Raw genomic sequence first — 24,677 nt, forward strand, 5'->3', positions numbered from 1 at the left:
CCAGCCAGAAAAAAAAACAAAAACAACAAACCAATCAATTTGGCAATATAGTGAATGGTCAGCCATCTCCTGCTGCTGCTAAGTGATTTTTTTCCTTTTAAATATCTCAGATTAGTCGTAAATATAAGAGACAGACCATAAGGAATAGTTGAAGAAACGTGATAAATACTATGAATAACAAAGAGCGGAAATCATTACTTTCCCAGTTCCTTTACATGTTCCCTTAATGAAAGCAAACAAATTCCTATAATGACTGCATGAGGATGTAAAATAAACACCTTCCTTTTACAGTATCAACAGTAAATTAAACTAATAATTTAAAAAATCAGGCTAATCCACCAACGCACTGAAACACCCTTTGAATTCTAAGTGTATCAGAAGCTCCACTGGAGCCATCAAGACACGCACATGCAAAACACGAGCGCGTGTTCTCATGCTATACCAGGCTGGGTCTGCCTGGAACGGGGTATGGAAAGCAGATGGAAAAGGATGCAAGACAGACACAGTCAACTTCCGAAACTATTTCCATTAGATTTTTGTGCGTGGCCCCAAAATGGACCTCTGAAGAAAACCAGGAGCCTGCACTTTTCTCCTCTTGCTGTTGTGTAAGAACAATTATCAGCATTTTATTGACATCATCCTGTTTTGTACACATCTTCTTCAGGTCTAGATTCCACGGCACGCAGTTTCCAAACCAGACGGACAGAGGAATATGCATTTTCAGCGGCTGCACGTTTACAGCATGGCTCTACAAGACCACCTCACTGGGGTTTGGGCACGTGTTTCAGCGAGCTGCCCAAACCCCTGAAGTCTGTACGAATCACCGCCTTTTCTTTGAACTACTACCTGCAAAAGCCACTGCTGGAACTCCAGTCTCTGATCTTTTGAGGAACTAAGGGACACTCCAAACAGCAGCCCTGCCAAATCCAACACAAGCTTTCTGAGTTTAGAGCTAAATGGAGTCTGATCTGCTTCCACCTGGAAAAAAATAATTACAAATACATGGAGCTTAATCTGCTAGGATGAACTGATGTGATTTTGAGAAGCGGGAGGAGGTTACATTCTGTTGACAAGATAGAAGTCCAGCAGACCCACACCAAGGCAGCTTGCTGAGCAGGGTGGGAGCTGTTAAAGAGAAATGGAGCTGCAGGGGTATAGGAAAAACTGCTCTTTCCATGGGTTACAGCTCAAACCATCTGAAAGTATTTCAGAGAAGAGTAATGAACTGTATAAGTAGATACATGAATATGATGTTACTCAGAGCTACAACAGGAGAGCATATAAACACAAAGGATTATAGCCAAAAGAAGGGGACAGAAGGGTAATGAACAAGATAAAGATACTACAAAGGCCTAAACTATTTGTAAAATATAATGCTTTTCCTTCTTTTCTAACTAAAAAAAAAAAGGTTTATGGAACTAGCTAGTATTACGTGCCTCTACTTGGGAAGCCACACAAAACAAAGAAGAAAAACCCTGCAAGTAACTCTAAAAACCAAAAGGAGACTGGATGAATGTGACAGTCATAAGAGAAAATTCAGGGGAAGGAGGGACAAACTAGCTATACACTGCACAATAAATTAAACAAGACATACTGTGAGAAAAAAAAAGTTTATTTTTGTCATTTTTCACAACCTATGCTTTTCATGGCAGGAGGGTTGTGGATTCTACACCTACCCAATCCTATGTGGCATGACAGGAGGAAAAAAACCCAAATTACTAAAAATCTAGCTTGTTTTAGCAGCTACTCTGGTAAAGCACAACATGTTGTGTTCTTAGCTGTTCTGCAATAGAGGAGGAAATGCCGAAGGACAAACGAGCTCTGAACATCCAGCCCTGACTCAGGATGGCAAACTGAAGGATATTCTTAAAAAGGAAAGTTTTTTTAAAAAAAAAACAAAACCAAAAAAAAACAACCCAAACCACAAAACCTCACAAATCCTCTAAGTGTCACATCATCGTCCCTCCTGAAGAACTGGCCTCTCAACTTCACGGCCGCTCCCTGCTTATAAAGTTAGTTTAGACCTTCACGTTTTAAGGCAGGACTCCAGCCACGCTTTAGAAGCTCTTAGTGATGGAAAACTCATCTTGAAGACAGCTGAGCAAGACACTGAAACTTTTCTTTTAAATTATTTTCATGTCCTTTTATATCTTCTTCTGTCTAATTCTCTTGCACCTCCTGAGCTTCACTGCTACGGAACGGGCTCAGACCACCACGAGATCCTGCAAAGTGACTCTGTCAGGATTCAGGAATCTCCTCCTCCTGTCCTTTTCAATCTCTCCTTTCACCAGAGGGCAGGGAAAACAAAAAGTACAAAGTGTATCAGAGTTCATTTTTGTAAGCACAGATCAGCTAATACTGGATAAAAATGGTTTTTTGGAGGTTTCTCTCAGCACAAACACAGTACGCTGGCTGATCATTTTTTAAAGATGGGCACAGAGGGATGTCAGACTTTAGGCAAGAAGCAAGTTTCTCAAAACTGTTACCAGTAGAAACGCTATGTCAGGCTTTTAAATGGATGTTAGACTCCAAGTGCTTTGAAAATCCAACTGCTTCAAAATCTCTAGGTGTACAAACCACAATCCCCGCAGATCAGATAAACAAAACAGTTTAAAAATATGCATGAACTACGAAAAAAAATAAAAATCACTTTGCTGTATAATTTTTCTGATGTATTCTCTCAGCATTCGAAATTTTAGCGTAAAGTTCTTTAAAAATTACTGTAACACTTCACTGTGCATAAACCACAATGCCAAGTGGAGCTGAAATACACTCTGCTAGAAATATCTCAGAAAACTAGAGAATATTTGTAAAACAGAGAGATCATTTTCAGAATAGAAAGATTTCTCTGTCGGCATGAAATCCAATCCGCTCCTGGTTTTGACTAAAGTAGCTGCTATAATAAACAAACGAGGACTTGTATACAGAAGCTTGCTCAAAGCGTTTTCTTACAGATTTTTTTTCACCAACGGACCTTAAAAGCCCCATTGAACTTTATTTAAAGTTCTTACCAGTTAACTTCTTCACAGGTTGGAGCCGAACACTGATAGACTGATGTGTGAGTAAGGGGGAGGATGGAAGGGAGCGGGACATGCCCTCCATAATCCGAATGTGCTGCATACCTTCGGTCACTGGGAGTGGCGGAATAGCGTAGTCTGGTTCAAAAGCACAGTCGTTCTCTGTGGAGGTGCCTGATGGGAATATGAAAATAAAAAGGAAAAGGTTAGACTACAAGGGAGTCTCCTGCTTTTATCATTCGTAGACTGGCTCGGGTGATCCCAGCCACGGAGCCACCTCGCTGCACGGAGCCCTGAGTCCTGCAAGGAGCAGGGATGGCTGCTTTCTGGTGGTCACCTTGCATGGTCCTGACACCTCCCTTGAAGAAATTATATTTCTGAAGCAGCATCTCAGCACACCTCTTTCGCTTATGAACAGCACAATTTCTTTCACTTTTTTAAATTTGCCTTTCAGAGTCCTAGAGTCACCAGTTTTAAATATAATTCAGACAAAGCAATCATCCTTTTACTGATAGTTTTTTTGTGCATTTAGATTGAGGATTTCTAATAAAAAACCTTCCAGTCAAATTAAATTTCAACACAAGGACCTAAAAAAACCCCAAAACACCGAAGCACAAAAGCCTCTGAAAGCAGCCACCAGCTCCAACTCGCCCCTAACAACATCCAGAAGTTCCCAGAGCTGCACGAAGCCTGTATGGGGGTCACATCGCTGGTCCACGTGGAAGACACCAAATAACATGATAACAAATGGAGATAGAACAGTAAAGGCACATACTGCTAACTCTTACAATAAATATTAATGACAAATGAAGGGCAGGTGCTCCAGATCAGCAAGAGTTGGGAGCTGTAAGGTTCCTCCTGTTAGCTGTAGCATGTGGAGACTCTGGTCAAGGACACTTGGGTCTCCACCTCTAGTCAGCAGTAGTGACCTAACAATTCATCTGCAAAATCAACTAAAACCTGTTAATGTTAATATTTCATGACAGATCATGTAAGAAGATTACACTCACGCCACACCTTTAGGAGATGGACTCTAGCTTTTAGTGCCTGCTGATGTTTTTCCTCCATAAAGACATTTATTATTTGATTTCCACTGGACAGCTGTGTGGTTCTCAATGGCTTGCAAGAATATGTTTAAAAGAGAAAATGTAGCCTCTGGTAGAAGGGCAGGTAGACAAAAGTAGGGAGAAAAAAAAAGGATAAATACCTCAAATACGTGATACTCCAGAGGAGACGATGGACTAACTCTATTCCAGATAGCCAAAGGACAGTGTGGACAACCCAACATACTATGTATGAACGGAGGAAAAACCCATCCTGAAATAACTGTCAAAAACCTTGGACAAGTTCCTGAAGTGTACCGAGAGGTAGTATCATTTGTGGCTAAAATCCATCTACTACTGACGGCAGCTTTCAGGAACACCTCTCAGCATTTTTGTATCATTCTCTCCAAGAAGCCAAACCAAACACTAACGCACTTTACACATACACTGTTTTGACAAAATATGACTTTTACTGTCTTGCTCACTGAACGAACACTTGCCACATTTACTGTAGTTTGCTGAACATATATTCAAATTCTAATCCTTACAGAGGTGATTTTCTTTAATTTCGGTATGCTCTAGTAAGTAAGCTGCACTTCGGTATGTTTTATTCATCAGAGACTGTCATTATTGCCACAAACTATGAGCCAGACACTGATGTTTTTCTATTCATTTCATGCTGCTTTAATTAAGTGTGCACACAAATGCTCTAACAGAGTACATCCCTTTAAGGGGGAACAGATCATTGTTGGGGTTTTTTTCTGTATTAAAAGATGCTGTTGCTGACATCATGCCTTATATATATATATATGTGTGTGTGTGTGTATATAAAAAAATATTTGGCTATAGTCAGTGAAAACTAGAATTAGTGCCCCACCACCGTTCCCCCGCAGTTCCTACCACTTGTACATCAGCAATGGCTCAGTCTTGCTTCTCAACCTGAGGCTGTCCAAGGGAGGTGGCCGTGTGCTGCTGTGACCCACCTACCATCACCACTGCTTCCTCACAGACATCAAGTCCATGCTTAGAGTCATCTCCAAAGCGTTTCACCACTCCTCTTCAGCCACACACCCCGGCAGTACTTTGGTGTGCTAAACCCGCGTTCCTCTCTTGGAATTTTGGTGTCCCCAAAAGAGGCGTCTACATCCAAGCAAGCTGTCTAGAAGCGCTTCTAGAAGGCAGGGAGTTTGGGACAGGACCCATCTAATGACACATTTTAGGGTTCTGCTTCAGGAAGAGAAGAACCCCAGGCTGGACACTCCCCTGACTCCATCCATTACCTCTCCGTGGACTACCAAGGGAGGTGAGGGCGACCAGCAGCTCCGCTGCCCCCGCCGCTGGTCAGCCACCCGAGCACCGCCCCGGGGATTCCCACCTGACACACACCCCAGCTACACGCAAGGAGCACAGCTTCAGGGCAGGACACACCGCCATGCCTTGAGGCTCCTTCCACCGGACATATGCAGCACATCGGGCCGACGGGACACAGGAGGTATGTTGTAGACACACGTGCTCTGGAGAGCAAGCCCAGGTCTGGCACACACACAACACACGGGACAGTGCTCAGCAGAGCTCAAAATCCCAAGTTTGATGATCACAGAATCATTCAGGTTGGAAAAGATACTTGGGGTCATCGAGTCCAACCATCAGCCCTACTCTACAAAGTTCTCGTAGAGATCTTGTTCGTAAGTTTTTCCTGCTACACCCAAAAGATGCAGTGCTTCTGGTAGTGCAGTTGGGCATAATTTTTCCAGGAGGACATAATTTGATAGCATGCTGCTAATAAGACAAAAAAAAAAAATAAAATTTACTTCTTCCAGCTGTGCATTGCCAATTGTAATTAGTGGCTCCATGAATAGCTTGCTTGACATAAGCTGACCAAGGACCTCGCTTTTTCCAAGGTTATTGCAAGCTGAACACCTCTGCTGACTCTGCAAACCTATTCATAATCACCTGCGAGTGCCAGGAAAGGCAAATCAGCATCAGTGCCAAAATCAGCCCTGGCACTGGCAGAAAAAAGCTACGATGTTATTTCAAAACACATTTGGTGCCAGACATGAAAAAATGATTTGCCATCATTGATTTTGATTCTTAAAAACAAAGTTCAACTTTCCTCAGGCTACATCTTGGGGTTTGAGGGAACTATAAACACTAGGCATCTTCTGCAACTTAAAATCTGGGAAATACCTAAAAGTCTCTGTGCATTTCACTGGTTATTATGGCGTAAGCTCCCAGTATCTCTGACCAATCTTTATGGGAAACTGAGGGCAACTGGGGCCAGTATCTTACATAGAAATAGAAGTAATGATACCTCTGCAAAGTTTTCAGGAGTATTTTCCCTCTTGAAATTCAAACGCTTTACAACAAACCAAATGAACTCACAAAATATCCACTACATGTACTATTTTCATTCCACAGATCTCAAAATTTTTCTCTCATCCTTGCCAGAGTAAACAAACACACCAACAAGGTAGTTAAAACCGTCAAAAAGAATATTGGGTTTATCAAACCAAACGCCTCAAATCAGGGATCAAACCCTCAAATCAGGGATTGTTCGTGGCTGAACTCTAGCTCTTGACAGTTTGTCTATAAAATATGTTTAAATAAAGTGTTACTGCAAAGTGCATATTTGAACTAATAAACTATTTCTTCAAGTATTCCAAGATAATAAAGCTTTATGAACAGCTGTAATACTTGGACATCACACGTAGCAACATGGAAGTTTAAACACAAGTAAGACAATCACCTCATTTCAGTTGGCTGGTTTATCTAAGCATAATAAAAACCCTTAACCCATCATTATGAAAAATATTTGTTAACATGCAGACAGATAGCAACACAGAACAGGGCAAAGTTCAAGATGGTACATTTACGGAGCAAAGAGACTTCTTCTACACTGCAGAAAGCCTGCGTCAGCAATCACATCCATTGGTACAAATGGAAATACTTAGTGCAGAAGCTTGTTTCTCCAAGAAGTTGGAAGTATTTCTTTACCTGTTTCACCCTTCCTCTCTTGCTGAAACTTCTTGCTGGCTACTGCAAATTCTAGTCATACTCATTGAGGCAAACAGATCTAGGTTGGTCATTCTTTGGCGAGTATTTGGGGGGGGGGAAAAAAAAAAAAAAAAAAAGGCCCACCCATGACCTCTGCCCAAAAGTGGTACTTTTCCACAGCAGCAGAGATGCTGAATAAATAGGCTGAAAAGTAACCTGAGAGAACAGAGTGTCTGAAACAAGCGTCGGGAAACCCAGCAGGCAACTCCCATCAGCAGCTGCACCTGAGCTGCTGTATCTTGTAACACCAGACAAAACCCAGACAAACGAAAGGACATCACGGGGACTGATGGCAGGGCACGCGGGCAAGGCTCAGCCTCCAGAAGTAACACAACAGCAACTTTATCTGAGCTAACAGTGTCTGGAAAAGAGCAACCATTCATTCTGTGTTCTGGACACACAGAAATGCTACTTGCATGAAAGCTGTCATGGGGTATGTGCAGATAGAAATTCCCTTGTTCCCACCTACTTTTTTAACTCTTCTATTTTAAAATAATAAATTTTAAAATAATAATAAAATGATCCTATGTTAACAGAGCACTTTGAGCTGCTGACGTTTCACGGGCCTTCAGGGTTTTAACTCTAAATTCCAATCTCCCTAATTCTGATCGCAGCCTTCAATCACTTGCAATAATTTCACCCGGGCAACACTGGAATACTGCCAAAAAAGAACAATGCTCTGGAGAAAATGTCTCCATAATAAGTCATTAGGACACCATGACAACAACAGACCTGAACCTAAATGAAAGGAAAATTATTGCTGCAATCCCAGAGAGAAAATAAGTCAATGCGCATAGCACCTACTAGAACCACACTTCCAAAAAATGCTTCTCAGTCTCAAGGGCTGTGTGAAAATACCAGCATTTTCACAATCCTCACAAATGAGCAAATGCTTAAAACTTTAAGTAAGCTACTTCAAAGGACATATAAGCCAGCACAGATCTAAGAGCTGCTGCTGTCAGTGACAGAAATCCCTATTAAATGGCTCCAGTGGTGGTTTTAACTACCAAGCCTATTGTGAATGGATGGATACTGAACAAAAGAGTTTGTAGAATCATTAGTTAAATAATATGAAAACTATTTTTACTACTCTCTTCCTAGGACCTTTTGCCCTGTAGGATGAAACAAACCAAAGCAGAAGATGTCAGAGGCGCCGCTCAGACAGCAGGCAGGGACACACAGGTCCCCTCTCCATCACATCACGGGGTTCAGGGAAGGATAACCCCGTTATTGAGAACCTGCTGGGTTCTCCTCTTTTCGGTCGGGGGAAGGCAAGTGGTCACTGAGTGGTCTGTTGATTTGTGCTGGTATGTGCTGAAGACTTCTTACACCACCAGCTCCAAAACCCACCCTTGTGTAAGGCTCCGTCCCTCTGTCTGCAAAATGGAGATGCCAGACACTCTACAGGTACCTGTGCTACACCATGAATGCGTCTAAACTCCTTCAAACTATGCAAAGATACTGTGTTTTGTGAATATCACTAAATTTGTGGATAGTAACGATGGTTACAAAACTCCTTAAGATTACATAAGTTTTATTCAAAACACAAAATGTGTATATAAAAGGTGAACAAATGAGAAACGAGTCACTGAGGCAGAACAACACTAAGGTTTACCTTGCCCAGATCGGCTCTGACGGGAGTCTACACTTGCCTGTCTTCGGTCTGGTGGCTCCTCGTTCCCTCCATCTGCATGAGAACCAAAACAGCAGAAGTAGAACATCATAGTGGACAGGTCAGGCAGATGCAACTTTTCCTTGAGTACCATCACCTATCTTGTAGGAACAGCAGAACAAAAGGTCCCTCTTGCAGACTGAAACTGGGGCAAAACTGCTGACTGAGTCCTTTGCTGTTCCTTCCAGTTCCTCCCCAGCTCAGTGCAAACGAAATCTGTGAGGTCCTCAGGATACAAGCAGGCTTTTAACTTCTCCTACTGACCCCACAGACATTCGAATGACACAGTAACCAAATGGTGCATCTTCAACTAGCTCCTTCACTTTGGACCTTTGTATCAAAATATATTAAAAAATATTAAACATCATGAAGAAAGAGATCCAGAAAAAAAGTTTTTTAAAAAAAGAATATTCTTTGAAATTGTTTCCCTTTAAAATTATTTGTCAGCTAAAAAATGGGATGGCTGGGAAGAACAAAACCACTCTCATTCTATCCTCTTGAAACTGTTTAGGAAAGCAGCTATAGTTAACAAATAACAAATCCATCTGGATAAATGTGGAGTGGGACATTGTGTACAATATTATACAATTAATTACACGCTGCTCTTCATTGATCAACTGACCAGATTAGAAACAATAGATATGCACATCAATATAGATGCTTGAGTACACGGGGTTTAATGCCAGCTGAAAGCAAAAATAAGTCTAGCTATGCAGATTGTGAAAAAGCAAAACCAGGCATTTAAAATGCAGGATGTATTTCAGCAGTTATTATACCTTATGGCAGGGGAAGGAAAAGCTTTTAGAATCTTTAAAAATAGTTTTGAAATAACTGTTAAATAGCTGTTTAAAAACTCAATAGTCGATTTTAGCATTTATACTTTTGGATTATGCTAAAAGCAGCTGCACTCCGATGTGTTTGTATCTATATCTATCCCCAAAATTATTTGTTGGACAGCCCTGTTACACCGTAAAGTAATTCAACTTTATCAACTCATGTTACACGTGAGTTACACCCGTTACAGTGCCTTCAAAGGTAAGTTGTGTATCAGAGCACAAGAGCAGAACTGCTAAGGTGACGGAAAAATTTAAGTCTACCCCCAGCCCCAAAAAGGCAGGACCACAGCCCAGGCCACGGAGAGAGGGTTTTTGTTTCCTCCTCCCTTGGCTAAACTTCCAGCTCCCAGTTTCCCTGAATCAGGCCAGCAAGGCAATTTTCTGTCACCTTCGCATTTCCGCCTGCTCACAGACCAGCTGCACAGAAAGGTCAGTCTCCGAGAGGCAGCCAGAACAACCTAAAAATCCCTGATTTTCTATCAACTGCTCATGCCCCAACAAGCCATCACGACTGCCAGGTGTCAAGGAGGCATTTTCCCTGATCGCTTTTCTATTCCGGCTGCGCGAAGGAGGTGACACTGCAAACAGGACTGCAGTTCCGAGGTGTTCGCTGGAGCCTTTATTAGCCTGGAGACACCCTCTTGGGATTAGTTGCACTGAGCCCTCCTGCAATCCGGCTGGCTTAAAAGAGTATTAATAGATCACTATCTCTGTATTTTAACTTGTAATACACAGTGTTGGTTTTGAACACTGCTTTGCATACAGATACAATCATCGTTACTAAAGGCCCCTGGCTACCAGCCCACATGGACAACCTCTAAGTGATGAACAAAAAACCCCTTTGAGTCCCAAATGAAAATACACAGTGCAAGATAATTACCGGGATTGAAAGTTTCAAAAGGCAAAGGTTACAAACAGAAAATCACAGTGCTAAAATGAGGAGTAAACCCCTGTATTTATCAAAAGCCATACAGTCATCATCAAAAGACAAACTCAGTGGGGTTGTTTGTATCGTTATTGTGAGTGACACTAAATGACACCTTGCCAGGACAGTCCAGATAATCCACCGGTGGGTCCCGGCAAATGTTTCCCCGCTGGTACGGAGCTGGCAAGAGGCTGGACTGGTTTTGATGGAGGTGGGCTCTAACGGAGGACATGGAGCAGGATGAGCCCTCGCAGGAGAGCGCCCAGGCAAAGGTCTGGCTACGTGGCAGAGACAGCACGCTGCCTCCTCCTGCCACGAGAATAACCCGGGAGGTCCCCATGGACAGGGAGATACAACACAGTCAGGTTAAATTACATTTCAAAAAACCCCTCTGAAATAATACTTCAAAATTAATGCAATTTTTGTTTTTAAAACTATGGTAAAATGAAGGAATGTCTGGTGACATGAAACTGGTTTGAAAGTTTTTCTTGAACTCATAGAGTAACTTTTTCCATAGTGCTTTGCAGTAAGATTTAGACAACAGCTTAACTCTCATTTCAGTTAAATACTTTTGAACACCAAAGGCAGCTAATATTTCATTATGTTAATAATAGTTTCACCATCATAAACAGATGTTCCAAATTAACTTTAAAATGCCCTTATTCTAATTCATCTCAAGGATCTACATAATACCCAAAAACTCTTAATATATGCCTGACAGAGATGGAAAAGTTTTGAAAGTTTGGAAAAAAAAACCTGATAAAGGACTTTAAGGACTAAATTGGGCTTAAAAGTTAATAGCATGGTAAGGGATGCCTGACCTCTCCAATCAATGTTGCTGGTGGGATGAATTCTGGAGATGAAGGACCAGACAAAGTATGAACCTATGCTCGCTCTAATTACATTTTACTTTCCATATAACTGTTCTTTTAAAAACACATCTTGCCCTCATATCCTCAGCTTGGTTTTGGTTTATTTAAGCCTCATTCCGACTCCTACAGATCTCCTAAGCTCCTCCCTCCTCACCCAGCCAGGTTTACATTCCCACCTGCATCAGACCTGCTTGATTCAGACAAACTTGATCCAGCACCTACTCCCTGCATTCAGAATATTGGTGAAAAATTAAGCATCATTCTCTTGGAACCTGTAACTGCTCTCAGCAAGAGCCACCATCACCTACTGTTGGACTGGAGATTGAGAACAGGGGAGCATCTCTTGTTTTTATGGCATGAGGTGCCACAGGGAAACCGAAGTACCAAAGCATGAACCTGCATTTTATCACAACTGGCTTGCAGCTCTTCCAAAATTTGGTTCCCCCGTTAACAGGAGCAACAAGGCTTTTCCTTGACACCATTTTTGGTAAGGAGGACAAGCAAGATGCTGTCTGGAGGACAGAAGTCTTTTACCCAATAGATTTACTGGGAATCTAAATCCTACTTGGATTTTTTACAATGGAATAAATCTTACAAGACAAGTGTGTTCTTTATTTTAAAAGGAAAAAAAACCAAAACCTGTTAGCTTTTAGCCCACAATGAATAGAATTGGGTCTCTCAGAAGTCAGCTTCGCTCCTGAAGTGAAGCAGGTATTTTCTAAGTGCAGTAAACTTAGAAAATATGTGATGGGAGCTTAAACAGATACAACACAGAATCACAGAATCATCTCAGAAAAGCCCTTGAGGATCCTCCAGCCCAACCATTAACCTAACACTGACCATTCTCAACTCCACCAGATCCCTAATATCACCAACCACCAGCAGCAGTACTGATAGAATACTTCATGCCTAAGTAAGAATTAATCTATTTAAGATCACTTGGAAGGACAGGATCTCCTGTACAGTCACTTGGATGTAACAAAACCAGTTCTCATGCCTTGGGAACAAGCATTACCCAGGTAGCAGGGCTGAGGGCCTGCAGACCCAGGGCTCCTGCTCTCTAACGCTCTTCAACACTCAACGTCGAGATGCAAAATGCTGACAAGTTGCTGCCAAAGCTATCGGGTTTGAGAAGAACTGCTGCACAGGATTCAGTCTGACACAGGTAGTTTGCAAGTTACACAGTGTATTATCCCAGTAAATTAACTCCCCCAATCAATTTAGGAGGGTGGGAAAGTAATAAAGAGATGTGACGGCGCAGCACGTATCACATCTTCAGTTGGGATGCATCGGTGCTCACCCCGTGCTGCTGCACTCGGAGAACTTGCAGCAAAGGCTGCAGCTTGGGTAAAACACAGCACAATCTAATGGGCATTCTCAAATGGCTTTTACTGAGGAATATTTTGAGAAGAAGCAGCGCTGCTGTAAAGCTGTCCCTCTCACAAGAAGTGCGCGTGCACGCACAGAAAACCCCAGGCTCGCTGTACTAACAGGAGGCAGCCAGGCTAGGGGCTCTTTTGGGAAGCCCTTCACCCTCTACCCTGTGGACCACCAACCCTCCCATCTCCTGTGCCCTGGGTATTCAAAGGAAAAGCAGCAGAAAACACAAATCCTCCCCCAGGCAGATCCTGTCAGGACGGATCCTTCAGGGCAGAGCAGGCACCTTCTCCCTTGCAGGCAGGAATTGTGACATGATGAATACTTGCAGTAAAATATAGAAAAATACAAACAAATCAATGCTGGGCAGTGGTGAAGGCCAGTACCTACAGAATTTAAAATGCATGGTGAAAAGGCAGAGAACTGCAGGAAGATAAGAAACAGCCCGCAGTTAAGAGTTGAACGATTGAACTATTTAATTTTTTCCTCTCTTTGCTACAAATCAAAATTTTGAGCATACTCCGTTCCCCGCAGTGGAGAAGCAAGGTTACTAGGGAACAATACCATACATAATTGAAGAGTTATCTTAATATACATGCAAAAAAAGAGGCAAATTACTGTTGCTAAGGGAACATTAATTCTCAGGTTTTCGAACTTCTGAGTGCTTGAGTTTACAATCTGGATAGCGTTCACCCCTGTGTGCATATCAGGACGGTCGTTCCAACAATACTGTTAGTTATTTTATTTATGCATGATTTTTAGGGAGTTGTTAGCATTTGCTTTAGCAATGCCTATTATTTACAGGCATGACCTACTATTTGGATAATAGTTTGCAGACGGTATCACTCATGGAAGTGCCATCAACTCAGCTGCTGTAATGACTTGTCACATTTATTGACAAAGCCTCAGATGCAGGATCTGAAAGAGGTCACCAGAAGTAAATTGGTTGTGAAATCACTGCTAGAAAACATAGATATCTGAGTTAATTTAAAATAAAGATCAGAACAAACCGAGATAAGCCTGGTTAAGGAGCTTCTACAGAAGTTGCTATGAGAAACAGAAAATAGTTGTTTTTTGCAAATGCCACAAAGGGAAGTGAATAACATAGTAAAATACTGACTCAGTAATCCATAGTCTCTTGTATCTAGCAATGAGAGGGAGGAAAACTTTTGTGATTTTTAATTTTTCAGTATCTCAGTGTTAAGAAAGCTCATTAAGATCTACACATTAGTTTAATTTCAGAAAGATGCTGTCTCATCAGCATCTAACATCCCTCCAACTGGGATATTAGACAGAAACTGGGGTCAGAAATCCAAAGAGGGCCATCCAAGCGGCTGATTATGTGGCAGCAAGCATACAGCAAATAGTAATAGCTATTAATTCTTTCTCCCAATTACAAAGAGATTAAGTAATCTCAGCAATCATGTTTAGTAACAGCTTCAGAAAAGCAGTCTCTCCTACTATCAGTGGGTCTGAGAAACGCCTGCTTCTCGTTCTTCCCCACTGCCTGTGTCTGTGCCACTGCCCCCCCCTTCTAACCAGTTCTCCATTTAAAACCAGTGACACAACAAATCCTCCCCAATACACAGAACAACTGTATTCTTTGAACAGACCACTCCCAAAGGGAAAAGAAAACCCTGAGGGTCTCAGCAATCCTACTAAATAAATCCACTGCACAAAAGCACTGCATCACAATTAGTAAACCCGGGCTGCAAATACGAGCAAGATGCATCTGCAACACCGCGATCTGATGTCAGCAAACAACGCAGCACCTTCAGCATCACCTCACTGCCAGGTGTTCACATTAAAGGCAAAGACAACAAGGTTTTAAATAAAATCAAGTGCCAGCAGCTCGATATTCCCGTTCCCCTATTTAATTAAAACAGCATCTAAAACACACAATGTGACTAAACATCTTCCCAGTTCTTTTATCTGACAAAGCAGTTTTTAACGCAGAAAAATAAAAGGGTGGGTCAGCCTGCTTTACGCATGCTGGGAAATCTGCTGCAAGAACCGACTGCATTAGATGTGCCGTTGCTCTAACAGCATCTGACAGAGCACACTCCACTATAATAGCTTATAAATCAATACTTGCAATCTGCATCCTATCAAAATTGTATTTGGAAAACACAGAAGACTCACACAAAGCCAGTCCAACAGTTCAGAAAGTGATCTGATTCCAGCCCAGCCTGGCATCCCTGCGGAAGGAAAGGGCTGCCTTGTGCACGGAATAACGTAAGGCGGTGTGGCTCCCAACTCCCATCGTGCTCCCAAAACAGAGACACAGGAGAAAAGAAATTACAGAAAAATAATAATTAAAAAATAAAAAAAAAAAATCAAACTGCCCCCGGGGGTGAAAGCACGGCAGATCAAAGCGTGTGGTGACGGCAGCCAGCGTGGTCCCAGGACCTGATGGTGTCGGTGCTGGGCTTGGCAGCCTGGGTCCTGTCCCCGGAGCCCGCAGCAGCTCAGCCCAGCGTAGGAGAGGGAGCTGCAAATCCTGCTCTCAGCAATCCCGATGGATTCCAGCCAGGCTAAGGAATGACATGTGCCAAACGCAGCCGCCTGCTGCTCTCCCGGGGGGATCTGTGCCTGGAAAGAGGCAGAACGTACCCAGACGGAGCAAGAGGGAAGACCGGACCAAGTCTGGTACTTAAAAGAGTTATTTCCATCAACAATTCTTCCTGATTATTTAGTTTGCGAGGGGGTCTTCTGCTTCAGCAAATATAAAAATTACTATTGTACTAAAATTAGTATTGTTATAAAAATTACTACAATAAAAATCATAAGATCTACATTATTTTATTCACAGAATAAAGCATCTCTCCCCAACCAAAATAACCAGGAAGAGTGCTGGGGGGTGGCTGTGGGTGTCGAGGGTTGAAAGTTTTTTACTGATGGAACTATAGACAAACCTGGGTAATAATTGCCTTATCATTAAAAAAAAAAAGCCCCCCAACCACTTTCCAACATGTTGAATCCCTTATGAACAGCTTTGGTAATTCAAACAAATCATAAAAGACATACAAGGCATAGTACTTCTGCGTAGATTTTTTTTTGTAATTAATGTTAAATATATAAACTACGTCAAATTCCTAGACTTTTGCACACACCGGATGAACATATCTTCATTCAGTGGTTGAGAGCAACACCAAAAGCAGGTATTTTTCACTGGTAAGCTGAGCAGTGAAATTCCAAAATGTCAAAAAGGAAAGAGCCCACCTCAATTACATCACTGCCCTGATACCAAAAGCTCCCCCAGAACAACAAAACAACATCCAACAAAACAACACAAGCTTTCCAGCTGTGCCATTTATTATGCAAAGCAATGGGAGATGGAACTCACAGAAATGTTTTCATAAATCTAATATTGCATTTGGTTATTGTTAATCCATGGGCCATCAACAGGCTTTCTTCCTTTTTTTTTGTGAACAAAACGCTAATAGTTAGGAAAACGGAAAATGCCAGGCTGCGTTTTGAAATATTTTAGCTGGAGTGGAAAATTAATATACATTTAATAAAGGGTTTTACCTCATTATATGTTAAATATAGTCCCACTGGACATAGGAGCAGTCAGCAATTGAGGAGTCAGTACTGACATCAGGTATGCACTGACTCCCGTTGAGTCCACGGTTTGAAAATAACCTTAAATATCATAAAATGTCCAACATTATGAACAAATTATCTCTGGAGTCACGGCTGTAACGGGCCATAATGGCATGAAGAAACCCAGTATTATTGCCACTTTGTTAATACACCTAAAGACTAGCGTATGAGTACAAATGATGTCTTGGTTATTGCATTAAAGCTTATGAAATTACAATACAGAATTTATCCATAACTATAAAAATACGTGTGCACTTTACACTTCACGCGCTTTAAAACGACACTAATAAGTACATTATCCAAATTTATAAACAGAGGCCAGCTACCCTCAGTACCTATATTGTGTCTGAGCTCATTAAGGAACAATCTCAAGAGGAGAAAGCAATCTGTAGGGAAAACATCCTTTAATTTGTCCAAATGGCTGCGAGAAAGAGCGTAAGCAGACGTACTCTGAATAGCCAAGGTGAACACAAAAGATCACCCAGGAGTCAATCTACCCCCACTCAATTCATAATATCAAGATTGCTTGTTTAAAAATGTGTATTAGAAGCATGTGTTTTCACACCAAAGATTTCAGTGACATATTTTTATTCATAACCTTCTGATTAAAAAAAGTCTGAACCATCCATCATCTTTTAGATAGAATAAAAAAATTCACCGTAACTCTTAATTTCTCTAATGTAGCCATCTCTAAGTGGATCAAACATATACTGTAATGCTTCTCCTTAAAAAAAAAAAAAAAAAAAAAACATATTCATTTAAAAACAGGACCAAGAAAAAATGACAGGATGTCAACTCAATACAAAATTAGATTAGTGAAATGAATTTTCAGAATTGGACTTCTTCAGACTCTTCAAGTTCCATTCACTGTCAGTGAGATTTGGGTTAAATAACATCAGTGCTTCTAGAATTTCAGCCAAATAAGCCATTTAAGTTCACTGCATTTTAGCTGAGTAATTTTGTTTAGATTTACTGTTCAAATTTTCAGTACTTGTCCCTAAAACTGTTTTGATGAACAATTTTTCAGTCTAGTTACTAAAAGGGATAGAAGTAGCTTCACTTGTTCACTATTTTAATAATTTAAATAAATGTAAAGCTGGTCTTTTTGGAAACTACATAAAAGTTAATGGGGCAGTGTAGGAAGTAATCAGCTGAATGTAATGTTTACTGTCACTGAATCAGAAAGGTACTAATTTGCAGCAATCTCTGTGCATCAACTTATAATTATTTTTCTGAAATTATGTTTCCAGCTCCTATGGGGGTAATACAGAATCACCCAGGATGAGCAGACAAAGACGCCGCAGTTACAACTTTCAGAGAGGAGAAAAAGAAGCGCTCGCCTCTGTAGAAGTCGTTGTAAGGAAACACAAACACGGACACAGGAGATGGAATTTTATCCACCTACTCAATAAAGGCTGAGGAATCGCAATGGATGGCTTGGATCATACCACCAGAATCAGAAATAACTTCACTGATGTGGGATTAAATGTCAACGTTATCTATTTTACAAGACAATAAACATGTTTAATAATTGGACATAATATTGTTTTGATGATAGAAAACACGTTTTTCTCAGAATTTGAGAAAAATTTGCTCAGAAATGAGCTAATACTTAAAATACTATTTTGGTAGTTGCTTTAGAATAAATTTAACATTTATCTTTATACGCAGGAGATGGAAAACACAGTCAAGAAGACATTTATTTCAGACAAAACATCTGCTTTGCCATCAAAATCAGAAGACCTAATAACTCAGCGCATCATCTAGCAAATATTATTACTGCATCATTTCGCATTTTCTTTTATTTTTGTTCTGACAAGTAGATGAAGACTTCTTGTTAAGAAATCATGTGACACCCAGAAGATAAATGAGGTTAACAGGTAAATGAGGTACGTTGCCTCCACAGGTTGTAACAACCTGGATCTTTTTTTTCCCCTCAATTTTTCCTCCTTAAAAGCAAACTGCACCAGCACCACCACCACTGCCCAGGCAATTTCTCTAAGCCCAAGGCGTCTTTCCCAAGCATTTCTCTTTCACAAATGACAGGCTCTTCATTAGCAAATCACCATTAGTTCATACAACAAAAATGTAACTGTGACCCGAGGAACACACCTTGGAATCCAAACTTCCAACATCTGCAGTGCAGAGAACTCATGCTGGAAAACTGGCACGGAAAGAAAATGTTTCAAGCAAGGTGTCAACATCTGGGCCTTGTTCCTTGCTGCTCCTGCTAGTGGCTGAGTAGGCATTTTTCTCCATAGCGGAGCATTTTTGATCTAACATACTAGAATTTGTAGCTTGGAGATACTGAGTGTTATCACAGAATCGTCTAGGTTGGAGAAGACCTTGAAGATCATCCAGTGCAACCACTGACCCAACACTGACAGTTCCCAACTACAGCACATCCCTAAGCACTAAGTCGACCCTACCCTTAAACACCTCCAGGGATGGGGACTCCACCACGTCCCTGGGCAAGGAATTTACAAGGAACTTTGTTAAAGATGTCCATAATTAGGTATTTGGGAAGAACCAGCCAGTTGGAGAAGTCACTCTGAAGGAGTTTACAGCCACACACTGTGTCAACCCTGCTGTGGTGCAGAGGGAAGAGAGATGGAACCACCTCTTTGCCCTTCCACCTCTCCGAAGTACAGCTTCTCCCTGCTGTGACTATCCCTGTGTTATTCCCACCATGGTGAAATGGAAACCCACCATCCTACCTGCTGGGAGGAGCAGAGGGTACACCCTTCCCAGGCACCCGCTCCCACCCTCCCAGCAGCAGTTTCTCCCTTTGCCACCTCCCAGGGACCTCCCCAGCCCCTCCGACACACACGTGGGCTCTCTCCCACCACCCGGGTGTGCCTCAGGCTTCGTCCAACTCATCCTAAACGTGCCTCAGCCACAATGCCCAGAGGAGCTTCCATGGCGGGGAAACAGCTTCAATTATCGTTATTCAGTAAACCCAGCAGCTCCTGTGGGGCACAATCTAGAGCTAAAAGTTAAACAGAAAGATATGAAAACAAACATGTTTTCATTTACATTAAAGCACAAGTTGTTTCTTTTCTCGAGCAGAACAAAGTATCACTGTAGTCATCTGAAAGATGTGGTCTCCTCTATTTTGTGATAAGGAGGTCTGACTTCCAAACTGAATTAGCACAGATTACATCTGGTGTCAGCACACACAAGTAGAATGAGTTATGAGCTGCTACACCTTCCAATCCGAACAGACGTAATAATAAACGGGGGGAAAGGGGGAGGAAAACAAAAATAATCAGAACGTTTCAAAAAGGTGATCAAAGAACAACTCTACAGACAGAACAGTCCTTCGTTTTTTCAAACTCGTTACAAGGCGGGAGAACCCTTTGTTCTGCATGTGAGAGCTTTCAGTGTCTGGTGGGAAGTGTACACGCGCTGGCAACGAGGGAAGGGGTAAGAAGGAAGGAGGATCAGCAATGACTGACTTCCGAGTTCCCTCCTTGTCATCACTGACTCAACATGCTTTCGCTCTCCATCTGTAAATTATAAAATACTTGTATACTCTAATAAGGCTGTCTGGGACCTTTAGCAACCACAAGCATTTTCAGCTTCAAATAAAAAGCATGACAGATATACTAATTATTCCAATTGACTGAATATGTTAAAATGTAATTAAAAACAATTAATACTATATACAACATATGCTTTTCTTAGTAGGTACAAGAGTTACCTATTTTGTAGGGTAAACGTTGTCTTTGCTTTTGTGTGTGCACCTCTCATTAAAAACTCAAACAGCATTTTTAGAATGGCTTGGTGGTCATCTGTCCTAAAATTAGTTGAGAAATTGGTACAAGTGGCTGAAGTTCAAAATAGGTTAGTCTGATGACAGGCAGTCTGCTGCTAGCACTCAGCAGTCCCTGAACGATGGCAGGAGGAGAACAGTGAACGGGATTTATTATGGATACAAAGTCCTATTGCATAGGAAAAAGGCTCCAAAATCGCCCAAACCCGTAACCAACATGTTGAAAATGTTATTTTGGCCTTGGCTGAGCCCATGGGAATCCAAATGCCACCAAGCTCCTTCGCTGGGAATTCCCCAGAGCCCTGACGCCTCCTCGGACCAGGTGATGCTCCCCGCATGGTGCAGCTGGGCAGTGCCTGGGGACAGACACAGGAACCACCTGGGAGAAGCCAACACGTGTCCCCACGGGCACAGGCGTGGGGACCCTTCCCGTGTGGGGACCTGTGCTAGTTTGAAAACAAACTAGTGGGAGACACCAAGTCAGAATAACAATTTAATAAGAAAAAAAAAATACAAAGGCAGATAGCACTGGGTTAAACTAACAGAGTCAGGATACAACCTGACACCCTGTTATCAGGGCGGTGGTAGCAGTCTGGTGGAATGGTGGCTGCAGTCCCCCCGAAGCGGTGATCCCGTAGAGGAAAAAAGATCTGCTCTTCCTCAGAAAAGTCCAGTGGTGGCTAAGCAGCTCCTGTCCTCTGGAAATCCAGTGGAAAAAGAGAGGCCTCTGGTATTCAGAATCTCAGGTTATATCCGGGATGGAATGCTGGTTTTCTCCCTCTGGGTGGAGCATCTCACAATGGGATAATGGGTCATGCTGCCTGGCACTGATGGGCCATTAGCAGTGAGGTAGTCTGGAGGGGGAGAGGCAAGGAAACACTGCCCCACCTGATTTCCACAGCTCATGAGGATGGTAACAGAATACACTGCAACCCAGGACAGGACCCTTCCCACAGCAAGGCCAGCTCCTGCTGTTACCTCAGAGATGCTCTGCTCAGTGGCTGCCCCCCACCCTCCCCAAGAAAGCACAAGCACAACCTACCAAAATCCCAAGCAAAATGTTTCAAGTACTTGCAAGAGCCTACCTTGTTCTTAGAACTCAACTTGTTTTTCTTGTGTAACACTATAGTATACCATATTTTATAGTTAGAGCTGCCTCAGCCAATGCGTCCTTCTTACACCTTTAATTAGTTTCATAGCTCCAACATTAATTTTTCCCCACAAGCATAAGCAGGCAGTGTTGCTACTGCTCCTCTAAGTGATTTTCCCAAGATGACAGAGTGAATCAAAGACAGTCAGCAGTGCTGTTCAGACTGCGAGTCCCTGCTTCTACCTGTGGACTACAAGGCTTTGCCTACCCAGATGGACTTAATTCAATTACCTTGGTCAACCATATTGATTCATCTATGACTTACTACAGGAAATTGAATTTGGGCAGTGTAGCAGCACTTCTGTATTAGAATTTGTCACATTTAACCTGCAGTTTGAAATGGAGGTCTTCCAGTTTGAAGTGTGCCTGTGATAATGGTATTGTCACAATTAAACATACTTGCACAGGCTGGTATCAAAACTGTTCTCACTCTCCAAACAATGATGTGGGGTTTGGTACTGAAGAAAGTCATTTAACGACTGAGTCTGTGCTAGTGAAATTGCAGTAAGATAACGAAGGAAAAATTAAAGGGAGAAGAAAACAGAGAATCCCATCTGAAAACACTGTATTTCTTAGCATTTCACTGTTTTCTCCAACAGATATAACACTGAGTATTATTTTCCATCATCAGCTCTTGTTGCATTCTGCACTCTCATACTGCAGCTGAATTAATTCTTCCATTCCATTTCCAGTGAATGCACTACTGATGGTTTTAGAAACACAACTTCCTATCAAAGGTATTTCCACCAAAAGCAAGCAAAATCCTTCTTCCAGTCTGTTACCTCCTGGAATCCAAATAACTAAATTTTTAAAAGTTATGCTTAAACACTAAAGTAGGAATGATACAATCCTCAGGAATCATCTTTTTTATGGCTCCAGTGGCTCTGAACTGCAACAGAAAAAAACTTCACAGATGTATGCAGTCACAATACGTGTGCTTTGATCATAAATACCCATCTCCTACTTAAGGCAATTAGACAGTAAAATACAAAAAGAGGTTAACAGTTCTATTCAGTTGGAAGAATGAGTAATTATTTCTAAAACTTACTTTCCAGATACTACTCAGGCAGTAGTAGCAAGATATATATATAGATATATATATACACACACACTTACAAATAAAGACAGACAGGGCTTTAAAGAAACCAAGTATTCAAGAAATTTCTCCCAAAAGACAAAAGCAATACACAGATACGTAGTACCACTTCATACCAGTACCGGATTTCCTATCCATTGAACTATGTCTAGATATTCCCACATTAATTTTAGATGGCACTTTACAACACCGCACAGTCTAAAGTTACACGGCAAACCCCTGCACCACTCGGAAAGCCTCCTCTCAAGTACTGCACAATGCTGAATTTAGTTAGGAACAATACAAAAAGGGTCTCAAAAAGGAAATGGAGGCACAGCAAAGCATTAGCACCTCATCTCTGGTTGTCCAGGAACAGGGTTGCCCATGCCAAGGGATGCCATGGCAGTCTGTCCCTGCAGCACCAGCCCGAGCAAGCTGCCGCCAACTTGTACTCAGTATCATAAACTGCTTTGCAGAGACCAGACATAAATCTCTCTAATTAATACAATTACAGCAGCTCTTTATAGTAATTTTTTTTTGATTTATCAACCAGGAGGTATAATCAATCTTGTACTAGCACATTACGCATGATGGCTTATAAACATTTTTTGCCAATTAAAATGATGTTGTGGATTACTCACATTCTAGGAGGGAAGAATACATTCCCTTCTCCTCCATCATTTTTAAAGGAGAATGAAATGTTCACAGACAAGGGCAAAAAGCTGCTGGAGTGAAAGAAAACAATTTTAGAAACAAAGAACTTACCTTGCATCAATACTGCAGCAAGTTGTGCTACGTAAGCTATCCATTTGAAAGAGCATTTTGTGGAGTAAGAAACCCACTCCTCAAAGAAATGCAAGTCATAGAGTGCAGATCAATAACCAACCTGTCATCTAATGGAGATGGAGGTTGACCCTGATCATGTAACGCTATTAAAGTGTACAGCAACAGAATGATTAGAGAGAAGATAAAAAATTACAAGTAAAGATTCTCACAGAGACAGCAAATGTAATCAGAAACAATTAATATGTTGTTTATATGGGAAATAATCAACAGCTTAAATGCAAATTGTTGTAAAATTACTGAAAGCAAAAAGTGATTGCCTTATGGCAAAAGCCTGCATTTTTCTTGAGGAAAAAAGAAAGCATTAGAAAACTGGTAAACACGGTCTGAAGCTTTGTTTTCACATGTTCTGCCTCTGTCTTACCACCACGGAGTGAGCATCTGACGACAGCAGATGGCACAAAATTCAAACCCGGAATCTGTATCAGAGGTTAGCTAAAACCTTACAATGTCAGGAAACTGCAACGAAAAGACAGGAGGAGCAAAAAATCCTGTAGCTGGGGTGCCACTCCAGCAGGCAACAGGGGTAAGGAATCATGAACAAACTTCTCTTGCAGAAAGCTTATGAGAAAAGTTTACTTAACCGGAATACGTGTAACATGGCAAAGCAGCATCAGATTTCCAAACCACGGCCTGACCTTTCACATGAGAAACAAGATTTAACACAGGACAACCCAGAACCATCAGCCATAGGGTGTTCTGCTGCTTCTGCTTCTTTTCCAGACAAACGGCCTCCTCCCTCCCTGGGGAAAAGCAGGCAGCATCACCCCAGTAACGCATCACACCCCCAGAAACAGAAAGCTCTGGGGAACAGCACTACATTCTACCGAGAAGCCTGGCAGACATGCTGGAGTCCTTTAGGTGAAATTAAGCGTTTCAGGAATGTACACATTTTCCTTCATGGGCCTCAACCTCGATAAAACGGTTGCTTTCAGATGGCAGTTGGTTAGCCAGGACTTCACCTTCCCGTTAGTAACAGACAATCACTACCTGTGTCTGGAGATGCAATTCTGCAGGTAAAACCACCCGGGTGTCTCGGTGGCTGCTACAGAACCTGCTCCTGCTCTTTCACACCCCGGTTCACGGCTACAGGCAGGACTTGGCAAGGAAAGGAGCGTTAATCCGAGGATTTCTTCTAGAACTTTGTTAGGCTGAGTAATTTCCATTTCCTTCTCCAAGTGCTCTCTAACATTTCCATGCACGGAAGGAGCTGGAGGAAAACCCTGGCAGGCGCAGGCAGAGCCGGGACTCCTCCGTGAGCAGCGAACACCCAGCACAGCCCCAACACACCCCCGCAAACCGGGCACATCACGAAAAGCTGCAAGAACAACCACAGACCAGGACTGAGCCTGGCCAAGGACACCCGCCCGCAACGCCAGAAGTGAGTGACGCGGAGAGGGAACCCACCGGCCTGTGGACCCTAGCCAGCTTT

General features: G+C 42.0%; 1 protein-coding gene across 1 annotated transcript in view; it reads right to left on the reverse strand.

Moving 5' to 3' along the window:
* The window catches only part of TANC2 (tetratricopeptide repeat, ankyrin repeat and coiled-coil containing 2), a 272,868-nt gene that overhangs the window by 150,273 nt on the left and 97,918 nt on the right, over positions 1–24,677 (reverse strand). Inside the window, 2 exon segments of the mRNA XM_026864615.1 lie at positions 3,012–3,191; positions 8,730–8,801. Coding sequence (XP_026720416.1) covers positions 3,012–3,191; positions 8,730–8,801 — 252 coding nt within the window.

This window comes from Athene cunicularia (assembly GCF_003259725.1).
Source record: "Athene cunicularia isolate RWA chromosome 27 unlocalized genomic scaffold, athCun1 chr27_part1, whole genome shotgun sequence".
Classification (NCBI taxonomy): domain Eukaryota; kingdom Metazoa; phylum Chordata; class Aves; order Strigiformes; family Strigidae; genus Athene; species Athene cunicularia.